The sequence below is a fragment of the Crocodylus siamensis genome, chromosome 11 (genome assembly GCF_052110815.1).
Source record: "Crocodylus siamensis isolate JL-2025a chromosome 11, ASM5211081v1, whole genome shotgun sequence".
Classification (NCBI taxonomy): Eukaryota; Metazoa; Chordata; order Crocodylia; family Crocodylidae; genus Crocodylus; species Crocodylus siamensis.
Genome location: NC_143405.1, coordinates 48,309,919 through 48,336,831, shown reverse-complemented (window position 1 = coordinate 48,336,831; position 26,913 = coordinate 48,309,919). Strand labels below are relative to the sequence as shown.

Sequence of the window (26,913 nt, the reverse complement as noted above, 5' to 3'; positions counted from 1 at the left end):
CCAGGAAGAAGAGGCTGGTAGGGAGGACCCCCAGGGACCATGGGGCCATTTTCCTGTACCTGGTCTAATCCCATCTCTGGGCAGACTACCACTGGGAGTGTTCACTGGCTCCCTGGACTTGTTTGAAGGCCAGTGGGCACTGGCTGGTGTGCTCTGCTCAGCATCCCCCCTTGGTGCACTCATTTTAAACCTCTGACCTCTCTCCCATCCCTGTTATTTCTTTAGCTGTCCCCAGAAATCAGTTGTCTACCTAGTGGCCTCGCTTTTTAAGGGGGGGCTTATAGTGTTTCCTAGTGGGCATTGGCCCCTGTTTCTTAGGCAACAAATAGGCCTGCGTCACACAGGGGCAGAGAACAGATGCTGAAGGGGAGAGTGAACTGGAGATGACCAAGGTTTTCTTCCACTGTTCCTCTCTTACTTGCAGCCTCCAGCATTTAAGGTCCAGGACGTTCTCATCCAGAGGCTGTATCCCCAGGTCTCATGCTCAATAGCTACTGCTGCCCCTTTCCTTCAAGAATGTGTCCAATCCCTTTTTGAATCTGGCTAGACCAGGGGTGGGCAATTATTTCAGCTGGAGGGCCGCATAGTGACTTTCGGTGTGCCCTTGAGGGCGCAAGGGTAGCCCCTCCCCTTGATAGGTGCCCTGCCACCTAATTGCCATCGTGGGATTGGAAGTCCCACTCCTAACCCCTGATTTTTGTCACCGGAAGTCCCACTCCTTGCCCCCCAGAAATACTCCTTTTGGGAGGTGGCGGGTACCATATTAGAACCAGAAAAAAATCATATACTAAAAATCAAACATCTACTATAACAGGGTTACCATACATCTGGGTTTCCTGGACATGTCCTCCTTTTGGATCCTCCCATCTCTGTCTGGATGGTTTTTTAAAACATCAAAAAATTATCCGAGATTTTAGTCTACTCAGCATCAATGTTTTTCCTGGCACTTCCCATCTTGTCCTAGCAAAGAGCTGCTTGGGGCTGGCAGGAGCAGGGGGAGGGAAATTGAAGACAGAGGCATCATGTGGTGGTAGGACCAGGTCTGGCAGCTGCATGCAGGTAAGTCTGTGGGGGCAGGGGTTGGAGGGCCAGGGCTTGGGGACTGTGTGTGTGTGTGTGTGTGTGTGTGTGTGGAGGGGGTGTGTGGAGGGGATGGGTGTGAGGGGGGTGCCTGCTGGCACTGGGGGAAGCACACTCTCTGGGCACTGGGGCTGTGGCAGGGCAGGGAGAACATCTGCCCCTCCAGTAGGGGAAGGGGGTCCTTTGGAGACAGCAGGGAGCTGTATGGCCAGGCTGGCAGCACTGGGACTGGTGTGTGCTTGCAGGGGTGGGACAGCTGGGAGATGCTGAGGAGCTGGGGGGCCATAGGGCTGCAGGTCAGGAGTGAGGGGCACTGGCAGGGCTAGGGGGTGCGTGGCTTGGGAGTGAGGGGTGGAGCAGGGCACGGGCGTTGTCACTGCCCGCCCTGAACAATCGTATTACCTGCCCTCGCTCCCCGACAGGTGTCCTCTTTTTTGAAACTGGAAATATGAAAACCCTAAATATAACATATTTTAATTTTATTTAAAAAAAGATTTTTCTCCTCATGAATGGGTGTTTGCATCGTGTATAGAGAGGTGACTGCATAATAGCTCCAAATATAGTCTTACTCTTGTATACTCTGTGTGGGAGAGGTGTGGTTGGGGGAGTGGGTATGGGGGGAGGTGGGGTTTAGAGGGGTGATCTGGAAGCTTCCTATCTTCAGGACCAGGCAACCTAACTTCATCTTCAGCCTCCTCTACAGCACCTTCAGTCCCCAGACAACTCCTAGCTGTTGACAGCCTGGCCCAGGTGTGCATGCTTCCAGCTTCAGTGCCAGGAGCCACAGATGCTGGCACAGACCCAGCCTGGCTGGCCCGATGGCACACTGCTCCTGAAAGGAGAGCTGGGAGCTACACATGGAAGCACAGAGCCCACCCAGCCGATGGCGCGAGGACTAAGAGCTGTGGGGAGTTTGTGGGGGAGTCCCATGCCATTGGGCTGGCCAGGCTCTGTGCTTCCACATGCAGCTCCCTACTGGAGTCCTGGAAGCCCCATGTGGAGGCACAAAACTGGCCAAGACCATCCAATGGCGCATAGTTCCCACCTGCAGCGCTGGGAACCCCGTGTGCTGGCACAGAGCCAGCCTGGTCTGGCTTGAAGGCCCCTACCAGCGGACCGGCTCAGTGCCAGGGGCTCTGCCTACCGTGGGCCATGAGTGCCCGGAGGGCCTGCTGCCCGCTGCTGTCACCATCGGCGGAAGCTGCGCATCATGATGGAGAGGGGGGAAGGCATGTGGGGGGGACCCATACCCCACCCCCTTCCTACTCAACTGCTGCCCAGTCACACGTGATCAAGCTCAGTGTCTCCATATGGGGCTCCCAGCTGGAGTGCTGGGATTCCCAGGAGGTGGAGGCACAGAACCCACTTCTGAAAGCTCGCATCTCCCTCTGCCTTTCAGAGGGGCAGCTGCGGGCCAGTAATAATTGTTTTTTGGAGGGGCCCCGCAAGCCAGATAGAGTGGCCTGTTGGGCTGAATCCAGCCTGTGGGCAAAATACAGCCCACTAAACTGTCAACTTCCACAGCATCTAGTGGCAATGAGGTCCAAACTTAAATTACATGTGGGGTAAAAAACAACTTCCTTGTGTTAGCATTAAATTTACTACCAGTTAGTTTTGTATTATGACCGTAGTTCTTATATTAAGAGAGAGAGTAAACAGTACATCCCTATCCACTTTCTCTTCACCATTCAGCATTTTGTAAACCCATCTCATGTCTCTCTTGGCAGTGCGGAGCCGCAGGTCAGCCCAAGTGTGGGCTCTGGGTGGCTGCAGCAAGAAGGGTCCAGCGGCAAAGGAGAGGTAGCCACTTTTCCCCTGCACCAAGCAGCAGCTTCTGCCCAGCTGCCACCGCTGCTGCTACTGCTGCTGCACAGTGCAGGCAGCCAAGTCCAGAGCAGGAGCAGGGTGGGCCAGGATCGGGGCTGTGGCTGTGCATGCTGGTCCCCACTGGTACCATGGGGCTGGGGCCAGTGGTGGCAGCAGCCAGAAGGAGCCACTGCTGCCTGGGCTGCCTAGAAAGGCTGGAGCCGCCCCAGTCCTACTGCATGCCCAGAGGACGCCACAGACTGATGGCACCTGGGCCGGTCAGGACTGAGGGACCCACCATGCTCTGGACAAAGTCCCTCTTGTGGCTGCAATTACTGAGCAGAAGGTGCCCCGGGGCAACCAGGCCGCGTAGGATGCGAAGCCCTGAGGCAGCAGGGCGGGCGGCAGGAGGGATGAACGGGGCATGAGCAACAAGGTGCAATCAGACCCAGAGCGGGTGCACTGGTGCGGGTGCACCGCCCCCCATTTCAGACTGTTTCCAGCCCAGGAGCCTCTGGGGACTTTTTTAATCATCCCCAAAACACAAAAGAAACCACGTCGCACACAGTCTGCCCTGCTGCTGCTGTCACTGTCCCCGAGACGGGAAGGAGCGCGGCCCCCTCCCGGGATGAGGGCGGGGCAGAGCGCAGCTGAGCTCCCCGCGCAGGCGCGACAGGGGGGCGGTGTTCATGCATATGCATCGGGACTCGTTAATTATGCATGAGGTTTCGCGCGCTTTTGCTGCCCACGTGGTGCTCGTTTCCCGCGGAATCCGGCTAGGCGAGGAGGTGCCGGGCAGCGGCGGGGATGGCGGTGAGCGGCGGCCGGGGCCTGCCCTGCCCTGCCCTGGGGGTGGGGGCTCAAAGCGGGGCTGGTACTGGGAGCGGATCGGGGTCGGGCTCGGGCTCGGGCTGGGGCTTCTGTGCTCTGGGCCTTGCGGTGAGATCCGGATCGGGGTCCCGGTGCACAGCGGGCAGCGCTGGGGCGTGCCCCCTCCCCGCCGCAGCCGCCCGGGCCCTGCGTGGGGCAGAGACGGCCCATAAGGGCCTTGGACTTTGCCTCTCCGGGGCTTTGCATGGGGGGGCCCCATGGGGAAATAGGGATGCCCCCCCATCTGGGTGCCCTGGCTCTGTGAGGCGGGTGACACGTGAGCACACGCGTGTGCACACCCACACACTGGTCTGCCCGCAGGGGTGAGTGTGCTGCTGCCCCCTCCTCGCTCCCCTCCCCTGCGGGGCTGCTGGGGGTGCCGGGCCGGTCCTCCGCCGGCCTCTGACCCGACTCTGTCTGTCCCCTGCAGGATTCGTCCGAGTCGCAGAACGTGGCCACCAGCCCGGCCCGCAGCTCGCGCCGCGGCGATGCCTTCACGTCCAGCCCCGGCCGGGACCTGCCGCCCTTCGAGGACGAGTCTGAAGGGCTCTTGGGGACCGAGGGGGGCCCCGAAGAGGAGGACGACGGGGAAGAGCTCATTGGGGATGGGATGGAAAGGTAGGGAGAGCCCAGGGGCAGCCCTCCTCGCTGATGGCTGCTGTGTGTGAGCAGGGCCTTGGCAGGGCAGGTTATTGCTTCTGCCTCTTGTCTCTAAGACATAGTCGGCTCCCCCCCATGGGCCACTGCACGGGTAGTGCCTCTTTGTCCTCCGCCTGGTCCTGCTCTAAGCATCCTTCAGTACCCCCAGCCGTGTTTCTAAAGTACCTGTCATGGGATGTTGGAAATGTGCTTTGTTTGCTGCACCGATGCCTAGGATGGGCATAGCAGAGGGGCCACAAGACCGTGGTGATGGATATAAGTCTTGTGCCACTGTCAGGGATACCCAGGGGGTTACCTGTGAGGTGGGTGGGTGAAGTTGCATGGATAAACCTTCAGGTCACTTCCTAGGACTGCATGTGGCTCAGCTCAGGGTTATTTCCTTGCTTGTGTGAGCATAAAGTTCAGCTTTTGTTCTGGAAAAACAATCCCTTGGCTACTAGGTTAGAAAAACAAACACAGCCAGGTCCAGCAGCCAACACCTGCATACACTATTCATGCAAGCTTTGTGTGTCTGCTTTCATGACACGGAGCATCTCTTTGTGTAGAATGAGGTTCTGTTCACCAAGAGTTTTTCTGTCTGGCCTGAAAAGTCTCCCTGACACCACCTCTGTTTCCCATAATGTGATGGGGGAAACTCTTCCGTGTGGCTGAGTGCATCACTGGTTAAATGAGATCTCTGTGTGCCTAGGGACTACCGTGCCATTCCAGAGCTGGATGTCTATGAAGCTGAGGGCCTGGCTTTGGACGATGAGGACGTGGAGGAGCTGACAGCCAGCCAGCGGGAGGCGGCCGAGCGGGCAATGAGGCAGAGGGACCATGACTTGGACCGTGGCCTGGGCCGCATGAGGAGGGGACTGCTTTATGGTAACTCCCATATGTGCTTTTATATCACTGACTGCTTTAGCCTACCTCTCCAGGAGGATCTGATCCTTTACCCAGTGGCCTGGTTGCCGTGATGGCTGTAGACCACCTATGGCTTGCAGAGTGTCTGGGTTTCAAGGGAGCAGTGGGCTCACCTGAACTTCACTAAGATTGTCTCTGAAGCTGGGTATGTTGGGTGCTCCCGCACTAACAGCACTCTCCTGACTCGTGCAGGTCTGTGGTTGGAGCAGAGCTCAAAAGCTGTGGTTTCCAGGCCATGTCAGGACAGGGGCTTGGACCCAGTAAGTACTGGGCAAACTGCTGTGGGTCAGTAGTGTAATTATGGTGGGGGTGAGCATGGCATCTGCCAGAGACACCATAGTTTCATAGTTGGTAGGGTCAGAAGGGACCTAAGTAGATCATCCAGTCCGACCCCCTACCATGGGCAGGAAAGGATGCTGGGGTCAAGTGACCCCTGCTAGGTGGCTATCTAGCCTCCTTTTGAAGAAGAAACTTCCTTTGGAAGTTGGTTCTAGCTCCTAGCCACCCTGACAGTGAAGTAGCACTTCCTGATATGTAGTCTGAATCTACTTTCAGTCAACTTATGGCCGTTGTTCATTGTTACCTTTGGCAGTGCTCAGGGGAACAGGGACTTTCCCACTGCCTGCTGGTCCCCCTTGACCAGTTTACAGGCGGCCCCCAGATCTCCTCTCAGCCTTCTTTTGTGGCGGCTGAACAAGTTCAGGTCCCGTAGCCCCCCCTCACAGGGCCTGCCCTGCTGACCCTTGATCAGGCGAGTGGCCTCCTCTGGACCCTCTCGATGTTGGCCACATCCCTCCTGAAGTGCGGCCCCCAGAACTGGACGCAGTGGTCAGGCCACAGTTGGAGTAATGTCACACAGAGGGGGAGGATCACCTCCTTGTACCTGCTCATGATGCATCTGTGGATGCATGATAAGGTATGGTTAGCCTTCCTGACTGCATCCTCATGTCGGTGGCCCATGTTCATCCTGAAATCAATAGTGACACCAAGATCATTTTCTGCCTTTGCACTGATGAGAAGGGAGTTCCCCAGCCTGTAGGTATGGTGCTAGTTCTTCTTCCCCAGGTGCAGCACCTTGCACTTGTCTGTATTGAACTCCATCCTATTCTCATCCGCCCACCTCTGTAACCTGTCCAGATCTAGTCGTAGCCTGTCCCTCTTCTACCCCCACATCTTAGTGTCATCTGCAAACTTGAACAAGGTGCTTTTCACTCCCTTGTCCAAATTGCCGATGGAAGATATTGAACAGTGCGGGTCCCAGGACTGAGCCCTGGGGAACCCCACTACTCACATCTCACCAGGTAAAAAATGACCCGTCCACCACCACTCTCTGGGTGTGGCCCTCCAGCCAGTTTGTGACCCATATGACTGTGTGGGCATTGACACCACAGTTGTCTAATTTTAGTGCCTGCACCAAATTGGAGTAGACACTGAAATGACAGCTCCCCAACCCCATGCAGCTGCAGTATCTGTCTGTGTGACAGGAGCATCACCCAGGCAGGGAGCAGGCCTCACTATATTAGCAGCTCCTTTGTGAGGAGCCAGCAGCTCCAGGCAGATAGCATCAGCAGCAGCACTTGGAAGAGATTAGTTGCCTTCATCTCAAGGGTTCACGAGTCTGAAGTCAACTCGCTTCTTTCCTGAATTACAGCTGCTGTGCAGCTATTTGGGAGTTCTCCGGCCCATAGTCTCCACTAGCTCTTGGAGCTTTTGAAAATATTTGCTGTGTTTAATGTATTGCAGGAAGCCAAGAGATTGCCCTTTGCACTAACCACTACACCCCCTGCTTTTCTCCAAACAGCTTTTTGTGGTTGTGTATTCAGATCAACAATAAGCAATGGTATAAACATGATAGGCAGTTTTCAAATGTAAGTACTTAAGAAAAGGGACTGGTCTCTGCATTTCAACCTTGGGTTTCCATTTCCTGTGTCCTAGGTGTTCATGTGTAGCCAGATGAAGAATTAGATAACCTAACTGGGGTCTCACTGTATTTTGTAGCTGCCCACCCTCCCTCATAATCCTATAGTTAAGCCCAAGTAACACAGCTTTTCTTTTAATTCAGAGTATTTTTCAAGTTTTTTGGGGGGGAAAAACATGCTAACAAAACAGTTGTATGGAAGGAATGTGACTGCAGCTCAACCTGTAAAGCAAGTGGTGGGTGGGGGAACAGATAAGAAGTAAAAGAAACCATTGCCATTTTGTCCCCATCAAATACAGACCTAAAAGGGCCACCAAAAAAATCTGGAGCTGCTTATTGTAAAAACAAAACTTTTGCAAAGAGGAAATGTGGAAACAATCCTCTGTTTCTGCTTGGTTTTCCAAAGAGTGCCCCAGTACCTTAGTTAAGTCAGCTGACTCACCTTCTGCAACCAAGGTAGGAGAAAAGAATTTTGAATTCTATATTGGAGCTGCCGTCAGCCCAAAAATTAAGGAAACGAGTAATTGTGAATCTGGTCTTGTTTGGAAAAAGTCTTTGTTTTCCTGAGTGACAGAGAAGAAAGAAAAGTACATTTGTAACAAGTCCTAAAACTGCTGATGTACTTACCCTGAGGAGGAGGTATTATATGCTCACAACCCTGGTTTGTGGCTTTTGAACATTACTGATCAATTCAGGAACTATATAGCTGAAAAAGGTCCAGATCAACAGTAGGATTTGGATTTCTCGCTGTCCATGTCGGGTGATGAAAGGCAGTTCACTCGCGACTGGTTTACAAAAACACTGTGCAACGGAGAGAGAATTGAAAGAAAATGGCTTATGTGTGTAACTGTGAGAAAAGCAGCATTCTGTTTTCCTTGCATGCTTGTGTGGGCAAGGCCCCAGTTTACACCAATTATTTCTGATCCATGCAACGGATTTTCTGATTGGAAACATTTGGACCCATGCATTCCTGAGCACGAAAGCTTGCCTGAACATTGAGTGTTATCTCAAGTGGAAAATGCCTTGCAAAGAAAGCCCTTAGTGGTGATGATAACCTGCAAAGAGCCATCATGGTGGAAAGAGAAAAATGATGCTTGATCCTAAAAGTGATTGTTGATGCATGCTCTTTTTGTGTCAAAAATAATTTTGCTCTTCAAGGGCACAATAAGATTATTGGACAGCCAGGTGTTGGGATCTTTCTGAACTTACTAGCTACTCTCAACTGGATCTTGCCCATCGTACCCAAAACCAAATCCATGATTTGGGAACTGTGACTTACTACTTCCTTCTGGTGCAAAACAAATTAACTGATGTCTTAGGGTCCACAGTTTGGAAAGAAATTCTATCTCTGATACAAGAGGCAAAATATATTTTTTCATTTTACTTTGACTGCATACTGCATGTGTCCCAAAAGGAGCAAATGATCAGATACATGAGAGTCGGTGGCAACAGGTGCAGTATTGAAGAAAGCTTTTCCAATTTCATTTAAATGAACAAGAAAGCTGGAAGTGGATTAGCCCAGATCATAGAAAATAAACTCCAATGTGATGGTTTGGACATAAAAAAAAAAAAATCCACGGCCAGGGCTGTGACAATGGGGCAAATGTGGCAGGAAAGCATAATGGTACGAGGGCCAGAACATTGCAGTTAAATGCTTTTGTTAGGTTTGTCCCATGAACTGCTTGCTCACTCAGTATAGCTGGTAAAAATGCAGCTGACATCAATGGAGAAGTAATCACATTTTTGGTACAATTCGGTGCCTATTCACTTTTTTCCCCCCCCCCCCACTCAAAATTTATTTATTTTTTTGTGAAGTCTTCTGAACATTGGGAAAGACTGTCTTCAAAACATACTGAAAGATTACTTTGACATGTTGGGCTACAAATGCCCATGCTGTGGGAACATTTTGCACTTGGCTGCCAAAAGTAACAGAGGCTTTGCAGAAAGCAGGTGAAAGTAGGGCTGATGCAAATGTTGTGTTTTGATAGCCAATTGATTTATTCTTCAAATTATTCTTCAAATTAATTTAAATGTATTTGCCTACTAATTATTTGGGACAAACTTTTGAATTCTATTAATCTTATTAATAAACACTACCGGCAACAAATCTAACAGTGGACAAGGCCTCAAAGCTAATAGATGGTCTGCATGACAGAGTGCAGCAAAGCACTTGCAGTTCTGGATTAGAATCTGTGGTGGGGGAGGCCAGAAGTCTTGTGGAGACTATGGATGTTGAATCTTTGTTTTGCCACAAAAGGAAAACGTGGACAAAGCAGTTGGACCTGGGTGAATTCCTGGATGAATCTTGCCATCTGACTTCTGAAAGATCATTCACAGTTCTTGTGAATAATGTACTTGATTCACTCGCATCAGACTTTGAATGGTGCTATGTGATGCTATCTGAAATGTCATCCAGTTTTGACTTGGAGGGTCCCTGTCAGAAATGCCTGAGAGCTGAAAAAATGTACTACTGATTTGGCAACAAAAAAGTATCCAGAGGATTTAAATGCATTAGATTTTTCTTTGGAAATTGAAAGCTTCGAGTTTCCAATGAAAGCTATTGTTCCTCCTATACTTCATGATGGTCCTCACCTTGATATCTTGAATTTCCTGTACAGTTTATGCTTGACTGAATCGTACCCTAATATCATAATATTGTACCCTTGAGATTTTTTTTTAACCTTGGCAGTAACAGCAATTTCTTGTGAGAGCAAGCTGGTGAAAACATTTGCGTTCTACAATTTGGCAAGAATGTCTTTCTAATTGGCCATCTTGTCAGTTGAAGATGAACTTGCTTACTGTATCAGTTATGACGAGATCATTGACAAGTTCACCTCTGCCAAAGCTCAGAGTCTTAATATAATTTTTTTCCTTTTGTTCTTCTCACTGAACTTCTTGTCCTCAATCTCATCTGCTGTCAAATTCAGACAGTATCTTGGTTGCGTCTACCTTTTTGAAGGAATGGATTCCTTCATTATTCCTTGTACCTTTTAATTTCTGAAAAGCCACTTGAACAGCAAGGCTGAAAGATATATAAGTAATGTAATGCATAAATCTTCTACAATTTTAAAAGTATATGAATGGTCTAATAATTTGACTGTGTGTCCCATTCTCCCCCTCCCCCCAATTACATTCCAGTTATTTTTTCATGTTTTGGTATAACTCAGATGTTCTTCAAATATTCATTGCACCTGATGAAGCAAGCTGTAGCTACATCTCTGACTTAGTTTTTAAGGTGCAACTTTATCCTGCCTTCTGCCTACCTGACATGGCTGACTACCTCTCCCTGCTTAAATCCCCTTGTGGCTGTTGTCATTTTCTTTTTATTTAAAGGAGTATTTTGTGTGTTCCAGCATTAAGTACAAAATGAGGTCAAGCATAAGATGCATTTTTAATGTTCAAATGCTAGTAAGTGTTTCCTTGAGGAAATAATTACTGAGACATGAGTGAATTATTTTACTGATGGAAGGAAGAGGAAGGCACTCAAAAGCAGTGCCCTGGGCAGGGATGAAATTACTAGTTACAACTCTGCTCTGAGTGCCATCCTTATGGGGAGATTAGGTGGGCTATCCAGGCCCTTAGTGCAGGGTAGGGGAAGAGAAATTAAGCCCATATTTTGGCCTCTTCTTTCTCAGGACACTTCATGTGCATGTGTGCTGTTTTTGGAGGTCTGTATTTCTCTAATGGTCTCTGTAATCTTTCTAGGCTTTGTCCCTGTACCTTCCTGTTAATGCCCGCTATGTGTGAGCTGATTTAGGAAAGAGCACTGGTTTGGCATGGCCATTGGGTAGAGGTGAATTTGGTAGGACTGAATGCCTGGGATTCTTGACGCTGCATGGTTTGAGAGGCGCCAGCATGAACTTCCCCAGCTCTGACTCCTCTTTAAACCTCCAGATAGTGATGATGAAGATGAGGATCGTCCGTCACGGAGGAGGCGGCTGGCTGAACGGGCTGCAGATGGGATGGAGGAGGAGGAGGATGAAGACATGATTGAGAGCATTGAGAATCTGGAAGACATGAAAGGGCACTCAGTAAGGGAGTGGGTATCAATGGCAGCTCCCCGCCTTGAGATCTACCATCGCTTCAAGAATTTCCTGAAGACCCATGTGGATGACCACGGACACAATGTCTTCAAGGAGAGGATCAGTGACATGTGCAAAGGTATGGCTGGGTGGGGATAGATGCTGGTAATGGCTGAGCACACTAGTTCTTGCAGTACTTGCTTGCAGTAGAAGCAGTGCCAGGATGTTTGGGTGATGCCAACTTCCTCCTCCTTATTAGCTGATGTACTTCATAGACATCTGCTCATATTTCTCTCATGTTAACTCAAAAACTCAGCACTTCTTTTTGATAGAGATGTCGGGCATTGCATTATCGAGCCTTCAAACATTCATTCCTCTGACTCCCTTTTAACTAAGATCATGTTCTGCTTGTGTCCATTTCTGCTGGGATCCATACAGTCACATTCTGCCACTAGAATTTTTCTGATTGGAGTCTGAAAGTTTACAGTACTGGGGGGAAAAGGTTTTTGCATTGGTTTCCAGCTACCAAAACCACATCAGCCAATTGGGGAACAGAAATGGCACTATGTGACTGGTCTCCTGAGTCTTGGCTCAATGTTTTAGACTTAAACTTCACTTAAGGAGACATGGAAGAAACAGAATTAAAATATCCTCTTGGCTAATCTTTAATTGGCCAATAGGAAAAAATAAAACCTGTTAAACTTAAGCACAATTCATCCAGATGCTGTCTTATTTCTTACTGGAATAGCCGTAGCACCTCAGAGCCGGGGTTGGGGTCTGGAATTGCATTGTGCTGTGCAAACAAAGAACAAAATTAGCCTGTGGCCCATGGAGCGGATACAACACCCGGATCTTTATGGCATCCAGTCAGCACAGTATCCTACAGCCACTGATCCATCCCTTTTGTTGTGGAGGCTCCTGGGTGGTTGGTCTCCATAGCAAGGCCGCACCATCTTGGTAATGGTGCCCTGAGTTTCCATGTTCTTGTGAAGTTTCCCATTCTTCATTGGCTCAGCAGCCAGGAATCTGATATTGGTGGGGGGCTTTGCGATAACAGGCTCTGGAAGTTAAAATCCACCCTGGCTTTCTCTGCAGAGAACCGAGAGAGCTTGGTGGTAAACTATGAGGACCTGGCTGCCCGGGAGCATGTCCTGGCCTACTTCCTGCCTGAGGCCCCAGCAGAAATGCTGAAGATCTTTGATGAAGCAGCCAAAGAGGTGGTGCTGGCCATGTATCCCAAATACGACCGTATTGCGAAGGAGATCCATGTCCGCATTTCCCACCTGCCTCTGGTAGAGGAGCTGCGGTCCCTCAGGTAGGTAGTGGAGTTGATGTCTGCTGATCCTGTGATAGCCTTTGGGTTGTGTGTTGTTTGAGGTGGTCAGGCTTGGCAGAGTTATTCTGGATAAAGTTCTGTGTGAGGCTTGGTGAGAGTAGGGCCTTAGGTTTAGCTGGGAGAAGGATGCCCCTTGGTTGTGCTGGCCCCAGCAGGCTGAAATCTCATCACATCACCAAAGAGACTGCTGTAGGCTCTCCTGTCTTCTCAAAGATCTACATGTAGCCAACACCTCCCCTTCTCCACCTAGGCAGCTGCACTTGAACCAGCTGATCCGAACCAGTGGGGTGGTGACGAGCTGCACAGGGGTCCTGCCACAGCTCAGCATGGTGAAGTACAACTGCAGCAAGTGCAGCTTCATCCTGGGGCCCTTCTTCCAATCTCAGAACCAGGAGGTGAAGCCTGGCTCCTGCCCCGAGTGTCAGTCTGTCGGCCCCTTTGAAATCAACATGGAAGAGGTAAGAGACCTGCGGGCTGCTAGCACTGTCGTGTAGGGCACTTCCAGCAGCTAGTCCTAACAAAGCTTGTGCCTGAGCCCTCCCCGCGTCTCTCCTTACCTGAGCAGTTGGACCCACACTGCAGTAAATAAGGAACTCTACTGCTGACAGGTCTGGTCCCTAGACTCCATGTCATCTGGGGTGCAGCTCTGAAACTGCCTAGGTTGGTGTCCTTTCTATAAGGGCTCAGGCTAAAACATGCCGTGACTTGTACCATGTTCACCCCTGTGGTGTGAGACCTTGTCAGGATGCTTGCAGAACTGTCAGTGCTGAGCTTCATCGCCCTTCCTCTCCCCTCCCAAAGCAAGGCTGATGCTGTCCTCCTCTTCCAGCCCAGGGGACTGAGGCACTGCACGATGGATCAAGCCTCTAAGCCCCAGTCTTACTCTGTTATGCGTCACTCCCCATCACAGTCCAGATGTCTTCAACCAAATGTGTGGAGGGCAAACCCAAAGTCCAGGTGGGCAAAGACTGAGCCTCTGTCTTGTGCAAACAGGCACTGGCATTAAAGGCAGTGGTGAGGGGCTACTTGACAAAAGTTTGCATCATTGCTAGGGCTGATTCCCTTTAGCAGTAGCACTGCTGCTAATAAACTCCCAGCTCTGTGGCCCAGCCCTTCATCTGGAGTATGAGCTCCTTGCTCTAGCATTTCTCCTAGCTTCCACCAGCAAATGCCCTTTGACAAACCCCAGTGCAGGCTTTGTGGGTGTCAGACTTACCATGCAGCTCTTCATTGTCACTGCAGACAGTCTACCAGAACTACCAGCGCATCAAAATCCAGGAGAGCCCCGGGAAGGTGGCTGCTGGGAGGCTGCCCCGCTCCAAGGACTCCATTCTCCTTGCTGACTTGGTTGACAGCTGCAAGCCAGGGGATGAAATCGTAAGTCCCTTGCCTGGATCAAAGATGGGGGTGGGCAGGGAGTGGTTACATTTTTATTTTCAGCCCACCTCCCAGTGGTGCTCTCAAGCTCATTGTCTTGAGTGTGAAGGGATAAGACTTCTAGGTCATGTCCACCTGATTTTGAATTGCTTGGATGAATCTAATGCATCCTTCCTGTGCCATCCAGGAGCTCACCGGGATCTATCACAACAACTATGATGGCTCCTTGAACACTGCCAATGGGTTCCCAGTGTTTGCGACAGTGATCCTGGCAAATCACATCACCAAGAAGGATAACAAGCTGGCAATTGGGGAACTAACTGATGAGGATATGAAGACAATTGTGGGCCTGTCCAAGGATGAACAGATTGGGGAGAAAGTAAGTTGGTTTCATGCATCGCTTGTCCAACACCCAGCTATGTGCATGGGGTCCAGACCACAGAATACCCATGTTCCAGTGGGGTACTTCTAGGCAGAGGGTCACCACTGACTGAAAACCTTTGTTGCTACAGTTCTCAGGCAGCTGTTGGTGAGAGGTGAGAAAGCAGACGGAGGAGGGGAAGTGGTTGGAGTGCTTCCTCTCCCCCTCTCCCTATTTGCTGTGTGTGCTGAACAGCCCTCTGTCCAGTATCACCTTCACCATTCCTCTTGAGTAGATGGTTTTCCTTCTTTGGGCAAGTCCTTCCCCCCACAATGTGGGCAAAGGAGGAAAACATGACTGGGCAAGGCAGAAAAATTGATTGGAAGAACCCCTAGACATTTCTAGAAACTAGACTGATGCTGGCTTATGGATGCATCTCTGAGGCAGTGGCCCCTTGGTGGTGGTGGTGGTGGTGGTGGGAAAACAGAGAGAAGGTGTAGCCCAAATGGTCTGTGATACCCTGGCACCTCTGTGTGTTCCCTAAAGGGAGTCTCCTTTTTCCCTTTAAAACACTTCTCAGTCCCTCTTACCAGGGGGTTGTGATTTCAGGTGGAAAAGGAATGAGGCTAACTTCAGCTACTAAGGTAACAGCTCTACTTCTCAATGTACTAGGACCTGAGTTGGATGCATGAAAGAACAGATGCAAAACAAGGGTGTCTTGCACCTGCCTCATGCAGGAAGGCTGTGAAATGTGGTGGACTTTGGCTCTTTTGGTCACAGAACTATGTTATATTCAGTCTTGTTTCTCTAAGTCTGTTTCCACTGGGTGGAGCTGCTCCCTCGATAAAGCCAAAATTTGGGAATAAAAATTATTTCGTTCTTCCCTCCCTGCAAAATCTGGAGGTTGTGACATCAGTCACTACTATCCAACTTTGATCAGAATTTACCTGAATAGGCCTTGCTTGGGGATGCAGGAAACCCACTGGCTGCTGAAATTGGGTGTCCTCATCACCTCCCTGCATCTCACCTCACCTGTGCAGAGTTATCCCAGCCCACAGTCAGTGAATATTGATATATCCAGTTAAGCAGTCTGCAGACAGAATTAAGCTTTTTAAGGCAGAATGAGAGGTCACAGATGGACACAGACATATAGTGCAGCCAGCGAGGTAAAGGCAGGACTCTCCTGCATAGAACTGCAGAATGCATCCTGCTCGGCTCAGCAGCACCGGGCTCTGGCAGGACCTCCCCAGCATTTTGGCTGTGTTCTTACATCTGTGCAGTTCTCCTCTGCCAGAACTATGGAAGTCAGCAGTGCAAGCAAGATCCCTGGTGCTACTGAGCCTTGCTGCTTCACACACCAAATGCTGCATATCTTGGATAAGGGCACTGACCACTGCTCTGCTCTCACTTTCAGATCTTTGCCAGCATTGCTCCATCTATCTATGGGCATGAAGACATCAAGAGAGGCCTGGCCTTGGCTCTCTTTGGTGGTGAGCCCAAAAACCCAGGTAGGTGGTAATTGGTGTTGGCTCAGAGTATGGCACAGATGAAAGTGCTAGTGTTCAGACTGGTCTCTGGTTGAATGAGATGTACTAGAAAATCAAATTGAGCCTACTGGGTGACAAGCTGGGAGTAATAGGTCTTGTGTTGAAACATCAAGTGTAAAAGTGATTTCTTTAGTGCTCTGACACAGGAGTAGAAGTACATTAGCTAAAAACAAGGTACCTGGCAAGAAGTTAGCTAAAAAAACAAGCTGTTCAGGACAACTGCTCCACAACAGTCTGGGTCTGGGGATATCCTGGGGGGGTCTGGCACCAGGGAATCCTGACCTACCTGTCTCCCTAGGGTAGGAAGAGCCTTACTCAGCTGAGATCAGATGTGTTGTATTTTGCATCTGTGCTTAAGAATAAGGTTCCATTGTGGAGGGGGCAGGGAGGAAGCTGCTTCAGTAGGAGCCAAGGTGCTTTGTCACCGTGATGTAATGGAGCTTGATCTCCTGCAGTTCATCACAAAACACCAGCAAATGTTAATCACTGCACCACTTAGCGAAATGGGATTTTTTTTTCCTCCCCTCACAGATGTGTAACAAGGGCCATTCTCACACTGATCTGTGCATGAGTTTTTGCTTGGAAAGTGGGGGATACTGAGCCATGTGCACTTGTACAGTTTGAGAGGGGAGACCTGAGGCTTCCTGGTTCTTCGAAAACTATAGGCCAGTTAGTCTCACCTTGATCCTAGGCAAGCTGTTCGAGAAAATTATGCTGGCACACATCCAGGAGGGGCCAGCAGGGGACTGCATGCTTAGGGGCAACCAACACGGGTTCATCAGTGGCAGGTCCTGTCAGACCAACCTGGTGGCCTTTTACGATCAGATCACCAGATCGTTAGATGCAGGGGTAGCAGTGGATATAATCTTCCTGGACTTCTGGAAGGCTTTCGACACTGTCTTTCACCCCGTTCTCATTAAGAAACTGGGGGCTGTGGTGTCGGTGCCCACACAGTCCAATGGGTCGCCAACTGGCTGGAGGGCCGCACGCAGAGGGTGGTGGTGGATGGGTCCTTCTCAGCCTGGAAGGACGTGGGCAGCGGGGTCCCCCAGGGCTCGGTCCTCAGGCCTGCACTGTTCAACATCTTCATCAGTGATTTGGATGAGGGGGTAAAAAGCACCCTGTTCAAATTTGCTGATGACACTAAGATGTGGGGGGATGTGGGCACATTGGAAGGATGCAGCAGGCTACCATCAGACCTAGACAGGTTACAAGGGTGGGTGGATGAGAATAGGATGGGTTTCAACACAGACAAGTGCAAGGTGCTGTACCTGGGGAGGAACAACCGGCACCAAATCTACAGGTTAGGGAACTCCCCTCTTGTCAGTACGGAGGTGGAAAGGGATCTGGGGGTCATCACTGACTCCAAGATGAACATGTGCCGGCAGTGTGGAGAGGCGGGCTGGCAGTGTGGAGAGGCAGTTAAGAAGGCCAACCACACCTTGTCATGCATCCACAGATGCATCTCGAGCAGGTCCAAGGAGGTGACCCTCCCCCTCTATGCGGCACTGGTCAGGCCGCAGCTGGAGTACTGCATCCAGTTCTGGGCGCCACACTTCAAGGGGGATGTGGACAACATGGAGAGGGTCCAGAGGAGGCTACTCGTATGATCAGGAGACAACAGGGCAGGCCCTATGAGGAGAGGCTACGGGACCTGAACCTGTTCAGCCTCCACAAGAGAAGGCTGAGGGGGGATCTTGTGGCCTGTTATAAACCAGTCAGGGGGGATCAGCAGGCATTGGGGGAGTCCCTGTTCCCCTGAGCACTGCCAGGAGTGACCAGGAATAACCGTCACAAGCTGGCAGAGGGCAGGTTTAGGCTAGATATCAGGAGGCTCTACTTCACAGTCAGGGCGGCTAGGGTCTGGAACCAGCTTCCAAGAGAAGTGGTGCAGGCTCCTACCCTGGGGGTGTTTAAGAGGAGGTTAGATGAGCATCTTGCTGGGGTCATTTGTCCCCAGTACTCTTTCCTGCCATGGCAGGGGGTCGGACTAGATGAGCTGCTCAGGTCCCTTCCGACCCTAGAAACTATGAAACATCAAGTGCTGAATTTCTTGTGAAAAGCTATCTTGTGAAACTTTCTGGTTCCTTGCTTTGCTCTTCTCTTCAATTCCCTGTTGCCCACTGGAGGGCAATGTCTACACTCGCCGTACAGAACAGTCTCTCCCATGTCTCCTCTGCTGCTACAGGTGGCAAGCACAAGGTCCGTGGTGATATCAACGTCCTTCTGTGTGGAGACCCTGGCACTGCCAAATCTCAGTTCCTCAAGTACGTGGAGAAAGTGTCTAGCAGAGCCATCTTCACCACTGGCCAGGGTGCATCAGCTGTTGGTCTGACCGCCTATGTTCAGAGGCACCCAGTCAGCAGGGAGTGGACACTGGAGGCAGGAGCCCTGGTGCTAGCAGACAGGGGTGTCTGCTTGATAGATGAGTTTGATAAGGTGAGTGCTGGGTTCTGGATGGTGAGGCAGAACAATAGTGGGGCAGGCCGGTGGCCTCCTGGCCAAGGGGCTCCACTAAGGAGTTTCTTCCATGCTGCCAGCTGCTGAGCATGCCTTGCATTAGGCCCCAGGCAGGCTTACAGTGCAGTCTACCCATGTGGTGCGTAGAAAGGTACTTGATGTCTGCAGTCTCCGACAGTGACACATGCCTGCTCTAGTGATGCAGAGCTTGTGTGTTGGGCACCGCATGGAAACATCTCTTCCCTGAGAGGCACCAAGCATTGCCCTTCCCCTACTAGGCCCACGTTAGATTGGGTGGTGTTGGAGCAAAAGGCTTTGCTTCCCAGCAAACTGCATGACTTACTTACCATGGGAGTGGTCTGCTGAGAGTCATCAGCCTCAGTCCCAGCTGCCTGCAGCCCCAGCAGCTAGGCTCTGAGGAGAAGGACCTGAGTGGCTGCAGGTGACCTGTAATGCTGAGGAAACAGGTGTCTCCTGCCCAGGAAGAGTCCTTGCTTCTCTCTGTACCCAGGTCTGCACTACAGCCCCTCCCAGCTTTGCCCTGTAAGCCCCTGTGGAGGGGAGCAGGCAGGGATCAGTGATTGTGGGACCCTCTTGGCACTTGCTGAGCCCAGGCTTATAGAAACTTAACACTGTTCTCTTGCTCCCCTCCAGATGAATGACCAGGACAGGACCAGCATCCACGAAGCCATGGAGCAGCAAAGCATCTCCATCTCAAAGGCAGGCATCGTCACCTCCCTGCAGGCCCGCTGTACTGTCATTGCAGCTGCCAACCCCATAGGTAAGTGCAGGGACTCTGGAGGTAGGGTGCAGAGTCTCTTTGGCAAGGTTGAGGTTGGACTTGCCCAAAAGCCTCCGCCTATGAGATGTTCAACTCTAAGGGTCTCTCCCTGTGTCCTAGGTGGGCGCTATGACCCATCGCTGACCTTCTCAGAGAACGTGGACTTGACCGAGCCCATCATCTCCCGATTTGATGTCCTGTGTGTGGTGAGAGACACAGTGGACCCTGTTCAGGTATGAGCCAAAATGTGAGTTGCAACTTGAGCTGGGAGGGGGCTGCTCTCTGTCCTGAGGGTTTTGATCCAGATGCCTGCCATGCTAAGGTAGCATCAAACCTGTGAGCTCTGGAAAGCGGTAGAGCAGACTGACCCTAGGCACCTTGAGGCCTCTCCTTCTCTAGGGCTCTCAGCCTTGGCCTGCAGCTACTAACCTCTGCAACTCCCTGCATGTCTTGTATTCCCTCTCTCTTCTTTCTGCCCTGTTGTCAGCCAAGCAGAAAAGCCTATGAATTGGCCACCCCAGGGGGGTGAAGATGCTGCATCCCTGACAGGGAGCTAGAGACCATCAGAGAGCTGTAGCCCCATACCCTGCCCTCCAGAGTCGGTCTGTCAGTGAGATTCCTTGGGGACATGTACAGCATCATCCTTGGGGCTAGGCTCTTCTGTCACAGCTTGGTGCCCTGTATCCCTTCTGCAGGGGGGATTTTGCCCTTCCAGGTCCCAAAATAGCGACCTCCCTCTGCATGTAGATTGCAAGAAAAGATTTGGGAGGATTTGGTGGCAGCTTACAAATACATCAGAGGCAAGGATCAGGGGCTAGGTGAACAACTATTCACCAAAGTGCCCCAGGGGAAAACCAGGAGCAACAGTCATAAACTCCTAGAAGAAGGTTTCAGACTGGATATAAGGAAAAACTTCACGGTTCATGTGACCGGAGTCTGGAATAGTGGGGGTTGGAGGGGTGTAGGTAGCTACCCTGGAGATTTTCAAACAGAGGCTGGATGCACACCTTGCTGGGATTATTTGGTCCCAGCAGTCTTTCCTGCACAGGGCAGGGGGGGTTGGACCCAGTGATCTCAAAGTCCCTTCCAGCCCTAAACTTCTGTGAAACTGTTGGATGGCCTGCTTGGAGCTGGTGAATGTGGCTCCCTGGACAGCAGGGTCACTGTCTAATACCACGAGCCCTACCTTCCCTTTCCCAAGGCCTGGGTGTTACTCCAAGCCTTCATCAGCCTGGTCAATGGACCAAGAATTAACTCCACATCCCTTGCCTGAGTACAGCCTTTAGCCAACAACCTGTATGCATCCTTCTCTGGTGTGAGGCTGCTTGTTGTAGCTGCAGCTGAGCTGCACTAGTGGTTGTGGTTCTGCAGCTGGTAACTTCACTGCCTGTTCTTTATCCTCTCTCCCATAGGATGAGATGCTTGCCCGGTTTGTCGTGAGCAGTCACATCAAGCATCACCCTGGCTGCAAGGATGTGGTGAACGGAGATAGTCAGGAGATCATCCTCCCCAACACCTATGGTGTGGACCCCATCCCCCAGGAGGTCCTGAAGAAATACATCATCTATGCCAAGGAGAAGGTCCACCCCAAACTCAACCAGATGGACCAGGACAAGGTGGCCAGGATGTACAGTGACCTCCGGAAGGAGTCTATGGTGAGGGGATATAGGAAAAGGGGCTTAGTTCATGCTTTTAGGAGGGGGCACTAGCTGGATCAAGGGCAAGGCAGTGACTACCCCAGCACAGGCCATGTTCTTGTCATGACCATCACCTTAGCACCTGGTGCAAGAGTCTACCACCTTTGTCATGAAGTAAGAGCTTGTTGGCAGAGTCTTGCAGGAATCCATGGGAATCGCTTCAATCCCTCAGTCCAGCTGGCATGGACCTGATGCACTCCTGCATTGTCCCTGGCTCTTCTCCATCCACGGATGCAGAGGGAAGACTAGTGGCTGTAGGGGCTTCTGGCTCTGTTTTCCCCTGTGGCTGACTGTAGAACCCATTGGGATTCGGGGTCTCCTCCTGAACTGAGGAGCAGAGTTTGCAGTGGCTCCAGGGAGTTCCCCAGAGCGGAGGAAAAGCTGGTTTAACATCTGGCTTTAGCCTTTTTAAATCTTTCTACTCAGAATTGGGGGGAGAGAATTGATTACTTCTTCACGCCATCTCTCTCCCCTCCACATAAATCAATCAAGAGGCAGAAATGCAATGGTTTTGAATGGCCTTTACAGCTTGCCTTTTGGATGAGTATCGGCATTGGCTACTTGCAAGCCATAGGATCCTTGCTGTGGCTGCTCTACGTCATGTGTGCCACCAGGTGGTGCAGCCCTCCCAGTCTCTGAAGCTCCCTCACCACAAAGGTTCAGGAGGGGGCTGCCTTGTCCCCTTGGATCTGGGGCAGAGGTGGAGGGCAAGGGGGTTCCTTGCCTGTTCTGTGCCTCTACAGCATTGTCCCTCCTCCCTGTCTGTAGGCCACGGGCAGCATCCCCATCACGGTGCGTCACATTGAGTCGATGATCCGCATGGCCGAGGCGCATGCCCGTATGCACCTGCGGGATTACGTGGTGGAGGATGACGTCAACATGGCTATCCGGGTCATGCTGGAGAGCTTCATTGATACGCAGAAATTCAGCGTCATGAGGAGCATGCGGAAGGTGGGTGGGTCAGGGCAGTCTAGGCTGTCCCAGTTTTTGAGGGGCTGGGTGGAGACATGGCTTAGCTAGGTGGAGGATAAGGCTGCTCATACTGGTTTGTGCTGGACAGTGGCCCTCGCCTCTGAGTAGGGCTTCAGTGAGCCTCTTCTTGCTACTCTGGGGGAAGAAGCTGCTCTGCCCTAGAATACAGTGGGCGAGGCTTGCAGTAGAAAGGTGCTTGCACCACCTCTGCAGAACATCCTTCACTTAAGGACTGATGCAGAGCTGATAAAACAGAGCATTTAGGGGGTAGCTAAGGTGTGGTGCCTTGTGTCCTGGGCTGGTGTGGTGTTCCACGGGGATCTCAAAGAGACGGCACGGTGGAGAGCTTCCCTAGTCTCATCCGCTGCAGTAGGGGGTTGGAACCAAAAACTGCCACTTTGGAAAAGTACCTGAAGGTGAAAAACTCCATCTGACCAGTCTCACTGTATTGGGAGTAATGCCAGGTCCTGTGCCCTTCTGTGACGCTTGAGCTCTGGTCCTTTTGCCTTCAACTCATGGTTACCAAATGCAAGCAGGGGATCACTTAAGCTCCTTTGCCTGGCCCTGCATGTGCAGGCCCTCAGAGTCCAGCCTCAGCACGGACTGGTTTCTAATTGATGTCTGGGTCTCTTGACTGGGCATGTGCTGCCCCAGCCAAGCCCAGGAGGCTACAGTGAAATGCTTTGGGTTCAAGGCTGAGTTCAAGGCTGAGGAAAGCTGCTCTGTCCAGAGCTGCCTTCCTATGGGCTTGGTGCTTGGAAAGCTTCAGGGCTGTCCTCCTAGCCTGCAGGAATGTCATATGGCACAAACAGCAGTGGCCCAGTCAGGCATGTTAACCCTTTCAGTTCTGTGGATCACACTGCTCACTTGCATGACCAGCAGTTTATCAATAGCTTTGTGCCCCAGAGGCACATCTGGACCCCACAGAACGTGTAAAATGGGCACTGCAGCGTCCTCAGGGAGCGAGCTGTTTCTCCCTCTGGTTCTAATCCCCTCGCCTCATGCTCTTCTCCCCAGACCTTCTCCCGTTACCTGGCGTTCAAACGGGACAACAATGAGCTCTTGCTGTTCATTCTGAAGCAGCTGGTGGGTGAGCAGGTGATGTATCAGAGGAACCGCTACGGGGCCCAGCAGGACACCATTGAGGTGCCAGAGAAGGACCTAGTGGATAAGGTAAGGGACAGGATCTCTGCTAAGCTGTGTTGGAGAGTGGGGGGTGGGAGGAGAGTAGTAACTAGCCTTCGCCTTCCCTTGGGCTCCACTTTCCACCTTGGGTGCTTATGGACCCTGAGTTGTGTTTGCTGCCAGGAAGAGGAAACGCTTGTGACCTCAGAGATGAGGAAGTTGCCAGCTGCTTCTGCCTTGCAGGAAATAACTGATGCGTCTTCCAAAGAGTCTTCTCTGGGGTGCTCTGCTCCCACTGCCACAATCTGTCTGTCTTTGCTCTCTTGAAGAGGACTTGCATTATTAGAAACAGCCTTGCTGAGTTGCTGCACCAGAGGAACCCTGCATAAGACAGAAAACATTTCAAGTCGAATCTGGCTCTATCTGTTTTCCCTCTCCTTGTCTTTCATCTTGGCAATCAAAGTGAAGCAAACTAGTAGATTTAGCTTATTCCTAATCTTCCCCTGTGCCTTGGGCTCCCATGCACTAGCAGAGTAGCATTGGGACAATAGAGCTCAGACTGGCATGCACAGTGTGGGCAGGTGAGGCTGCAGGGTCCCTGCCCCAGGGCAGTTGCAGTGTGAAGAGGCAGTGAGGTGGTACACCAGGAGAAGCAAGCAGTTATACAAGCAGCAATCATTAGATATTGCTCACGCCCCTGCTCCTTGTGGGGGGCTTCCCTGTGTGGTAGGTCACTTAGAAATGGGCAACTTGTGGCCCGACCAGTTTGTTTTGCAGTGCTGGCACCCAGCAAAGTACAGTAGGAAACTTCTCAATAGCTTTCTCCTTTGTTTCTTGGACCCCATCTAACTGCATGTTGGGCCTATGGGATGGGTGCTGAGGATCTCCACCACCACCTTATTAGAGGAGATGGTGATGTGTCCTGTGCGAACAGAATTACCTCAGGAGCAGGCTTGAACTTCTTCCATTGTGGCTACATGTTTGGTGCAATGAAAGGATAGGATGGCACCAGGCAACTGGAGGGCAGATGTCCTTCATACAGCTCTGTTAGGCTCCTGAGCCCTGACCTGCAGTCTCCCCTGTTCGTCTGCTGGGCTACGCTGCTCAGGAGGTGTGTGGCCTTGGCTGTGAAAAGCCTTAGGGCTTGAAGTAATTGTATGCATGTTAACTCCCTGCCAATCCTCTCCCAGGCTCGCCAGATCAACATCCACAACCTCACTGCCTTCTACGACAGTGAACTGTTCAAGATGAACAAGTTCTCCCGTGACGTGAAACGGAAGCTGATTGTCCAGCAGTTCTGATGGCGATGGCAGAGCCTCTACCCGTACCAACAAGATGAGATGTCAGTGCTGCATCTGGCCTGGGAATGTGAAGGGACATGGGAACCTGGAGGACTAAGCTATTCCCTTGCTTGCTTTGTGGCTTCTGAATTGAGGGAGCGCTGAAGGACTTATATATACGACAGCCATGCCTGGATAAATCTGTTGGCCACATCAGTAATTAGCTGTGTTGTCTTGTAGCTGAGCCCAGTGGGCAAGAATTGCTGGTGACGAGACTTGGTTTTCAGACTCGTCCCAGTTCCTTGCTGTTGATCTCAGCTTGGTTCCACCTGCAGGGCTGGCTGGAGTGGGAGCAGCAGAAGGCACCTGTCCTCCAAGCACTTGCCAGTCGGATCCCAAAGGCCTTCTGTGTTCTTCCCTCCTGTCTCGCTGCTGCACTGTCTGATGGGCAGCAACCACGACTGGGTCATGGGGAGTTGAAACCAACTGCTGGGGAGATGGAAAGGTGCTGGCCTCTCAGCTCAACACCCTGGGCTTGACAGTTAGTGTTTCCCCAGGCCCCCTTCTTGGGCTTGCTTGCTGCTTGGCCTCAGCAGGGGCCTGGTGAGACCTCTAACGTGACAAAAGCATGACATGACAGTACGAGGCAGTCTGCTGGCCTCTTTTCCGGCTGTCTTGCCACTCCTGTATGTTCTAGGGCAGTGCCCCAAGCCTCAATGGGGTGTCAGGTACCTTAATGGGTGGTGGCATGGTCAGTTGTAAGGGGTGGGGGGATGGGGTGAGAAGTAATAATTAGACCAAGCACCAGAGCTCAGGTTATGCTGATGCCCTAGGAATGGGGCATCGCTCCCGGTCAGCAAATCTGTGTTCAGTGCCAAGGCAGAGTTGAGACAAGGGGGAAGAGTGACCTCCGATTCTTTAGTACCTGGGATGGAGAGGACCCAAGAGGGCAACATGAGGGGGCTGGGGTGGGATGAAAGGTCTGGAGGTTTTGAAGTGTCAGATCTCCTGTTTGTGCATCACTTGTGGTTCTGCTCGTTTATTGTATGTGTTTTAAATATATGTGTTTGCTATAGCTGTGCATTTGTGCTCATCTAGGAATGTCCACCCCTGCACTAAGGAAGGACAAGCAGAACTGACCCGCATGCCTGGTCCCCCTCCCTCATCCCCTTGTTCATAGTGGCTGCTGCCCTGTCCTACATGGAGGTTTAATGTGGGGGTGAGGAAGCTGGTTTCAGCTCCTGGGATTGAATATCCTGGCCTCACTCTAGCCCTGAGCTGAAGCCGTCCCCTTGGGTGGAGAAGTGGGAATGGACTTGTGGCTATGGCTGTTTCTCTGCATTTCTCCTCCAGGTCCCTGTGCTGTGGTGTAGAGAACAGGTAAGCGCTGTGCAGGCTGGGGAATGGCTGCCCCTCTGCCAGTCCTGCCTGAGTCATGGTCAGATACACTGAAAATGGGGCCTTATGAACCTATCTCAGCTCTTACCTTTTGGAAATGCAGGAGGAGGGGGGCCACAACTGCCTGGCCACAATCTACCTGTATGCAATAGGGAGGTGCTTTCAGGTCCCACAGGCCCTTTGCGCTCCTGCCTTCCCTATGAGCTGCTGTGTTGCCGTGTCCTCATCTGCAGCCCAGTAGCACCAGTTCCCACCCTTCTGCCTGCCTTTCATTGTGCAACCTCCTTGTCATTTGACAGCCTGGGCTAAGTGGAAACCTTACTCCAGTGTGGAAAAGGTCTAAGGCCAGTGCAGGGAAAGCTGGTATTAAACACAGTGGCCATGTCAAGCTAGCACCACCGTGGCCTAGTGGCTAAAGTGATTCAGGCACGCTGACTGTTGTAGCCAGCTGCTCATAAGGGGGAGGAGCAGGGTTAGTTTCCTGTCCAGCCGTCTGACTCCCCAGCCCACGCAACCACCTGCCTATTTAGAGCTGGGCCAAATGGAAGGAGGACTTCAGCTTTGAGTCTGCAGCCAGGCTCTAGCTCACGCCTCCAAAGAGGTCCTCATCCTTGTGCAGCAGACATGGCAAACTGCCACCCTGGTCTTGGACTACTGCTGCCTAGCTGAGGTTGGGTCTCTAAAATGGCTGGCCACGCCAGTGATTTGGATGTTGTAATGTGTATCACTGGCTCTGAAATTGTAGTGTCTGTGTTCCCGGCCAGCTTGGCTGCAGCCCTGTTAGCTAACAGCATTTGTTCCTGCCAGGTACCTGGGTTAGCACATGATTCGCATCCTGTGCCGGGCTTGGCAACGGCTGCTTATGCTGTGTGTCGGGCTCCCTTAGTATGTTTGTTTAGCTGGCTTGGCTGGACTCCCTTGTTCCTGGGTCTCTGCCGAGCAGGGAGTCCTCTGTGCAGCTTGTGGAGCTCTTTGCCCCTCAGTCTATGCCTGTGTGGCTAGCTGGGGTGTGAGCTGTGGCTGCATGCACACAGGTGTGGTGATGACAGAGCTGCTGGGGGCACAGACACCCTTCCTCACTACCAGTGTGTGTAATGCCTGCTTTCAAGCTGTGGTTAAAAGCTCCAGTGTGGTGAGGACCTTGGGATGAGCACAGAGCGGTTTTTAACATCTCCCCTGCCTGTGTCTGAGGCAAGAAGTGCAAAGGCCCTGGAAGAGTAGTTGGGATTACTGAAAAGTGGTGTCTGGCCCTGCCACTTGTTCCTCTCCATCCTGAACTTCATTGCTGTCTAGCTGTGGAGGAAGCTGCTGCTGAGGAGA

General features: G+C 51.6%; 1 protein-coding gene across 1 annotated transcript; it reads left to right on the top strand.

The window, feature by feature from the left end:
• Nucleotides 1-3,560: 3,560 nt before the first annotated feature.
• MCM2 (minichromosome maintenance complex component 2) lies at nt 3,561-25,270 on the top strand. The gene is made up of 16 exons (XM_090022230.1): nt 3,561-3,699; nt 4,187-4,374; nt 5,105-5,280; nt 11,132-11,398; nt 12,355-12,574; nt 12,846-13,053; nt 13,838-13,972; nt 14,160-14,351; nt 15,748-15,841; nt 18,069-18,319; nt 18,995-19,121; nt 19,242-19,354; nt 20,534-20,776; nt 21,587-21,769; nt 22,808-22,963; nt 24,106-25,270. The coding sequence occupies exons 1-16, from the start codon at nt 3,694-3,696 to the stop codon at nt 24,214-24,216; spliced, it is 2,670 nt and encodes an 889-aa protein (XP_089878356.1). The 5' UTR covers nt 3,561-3,693; the 3' UTR covers nt 24,217-25,270.
• The last annotated feature ends 1,643 nt before the right edge of the window (nt 25,271-26,913 follow it).

What these genes read in the sequence shown, in the direction of transcription:
- MCM2 (XM_090022230.1), top strand. An exon ending in GAGGAGCTGCGGTCCCTCAG is followed by an intron (nt 12,575 to 12,845) that starts GTAGGTAGTGGA and finishes TTCTCCACCTAG; the next exon opens with GCAGCTGCACTTGAACCAGC. An exon ending in AGAAGGACCTAGTGGATAAG is followed by an intron (nt 22,964 to 24,105) that starts GTAAGGGACAGG and finishes ATCCTCTCCCAG; the next exon opens with GCTCGCCAGATCAACATCCA.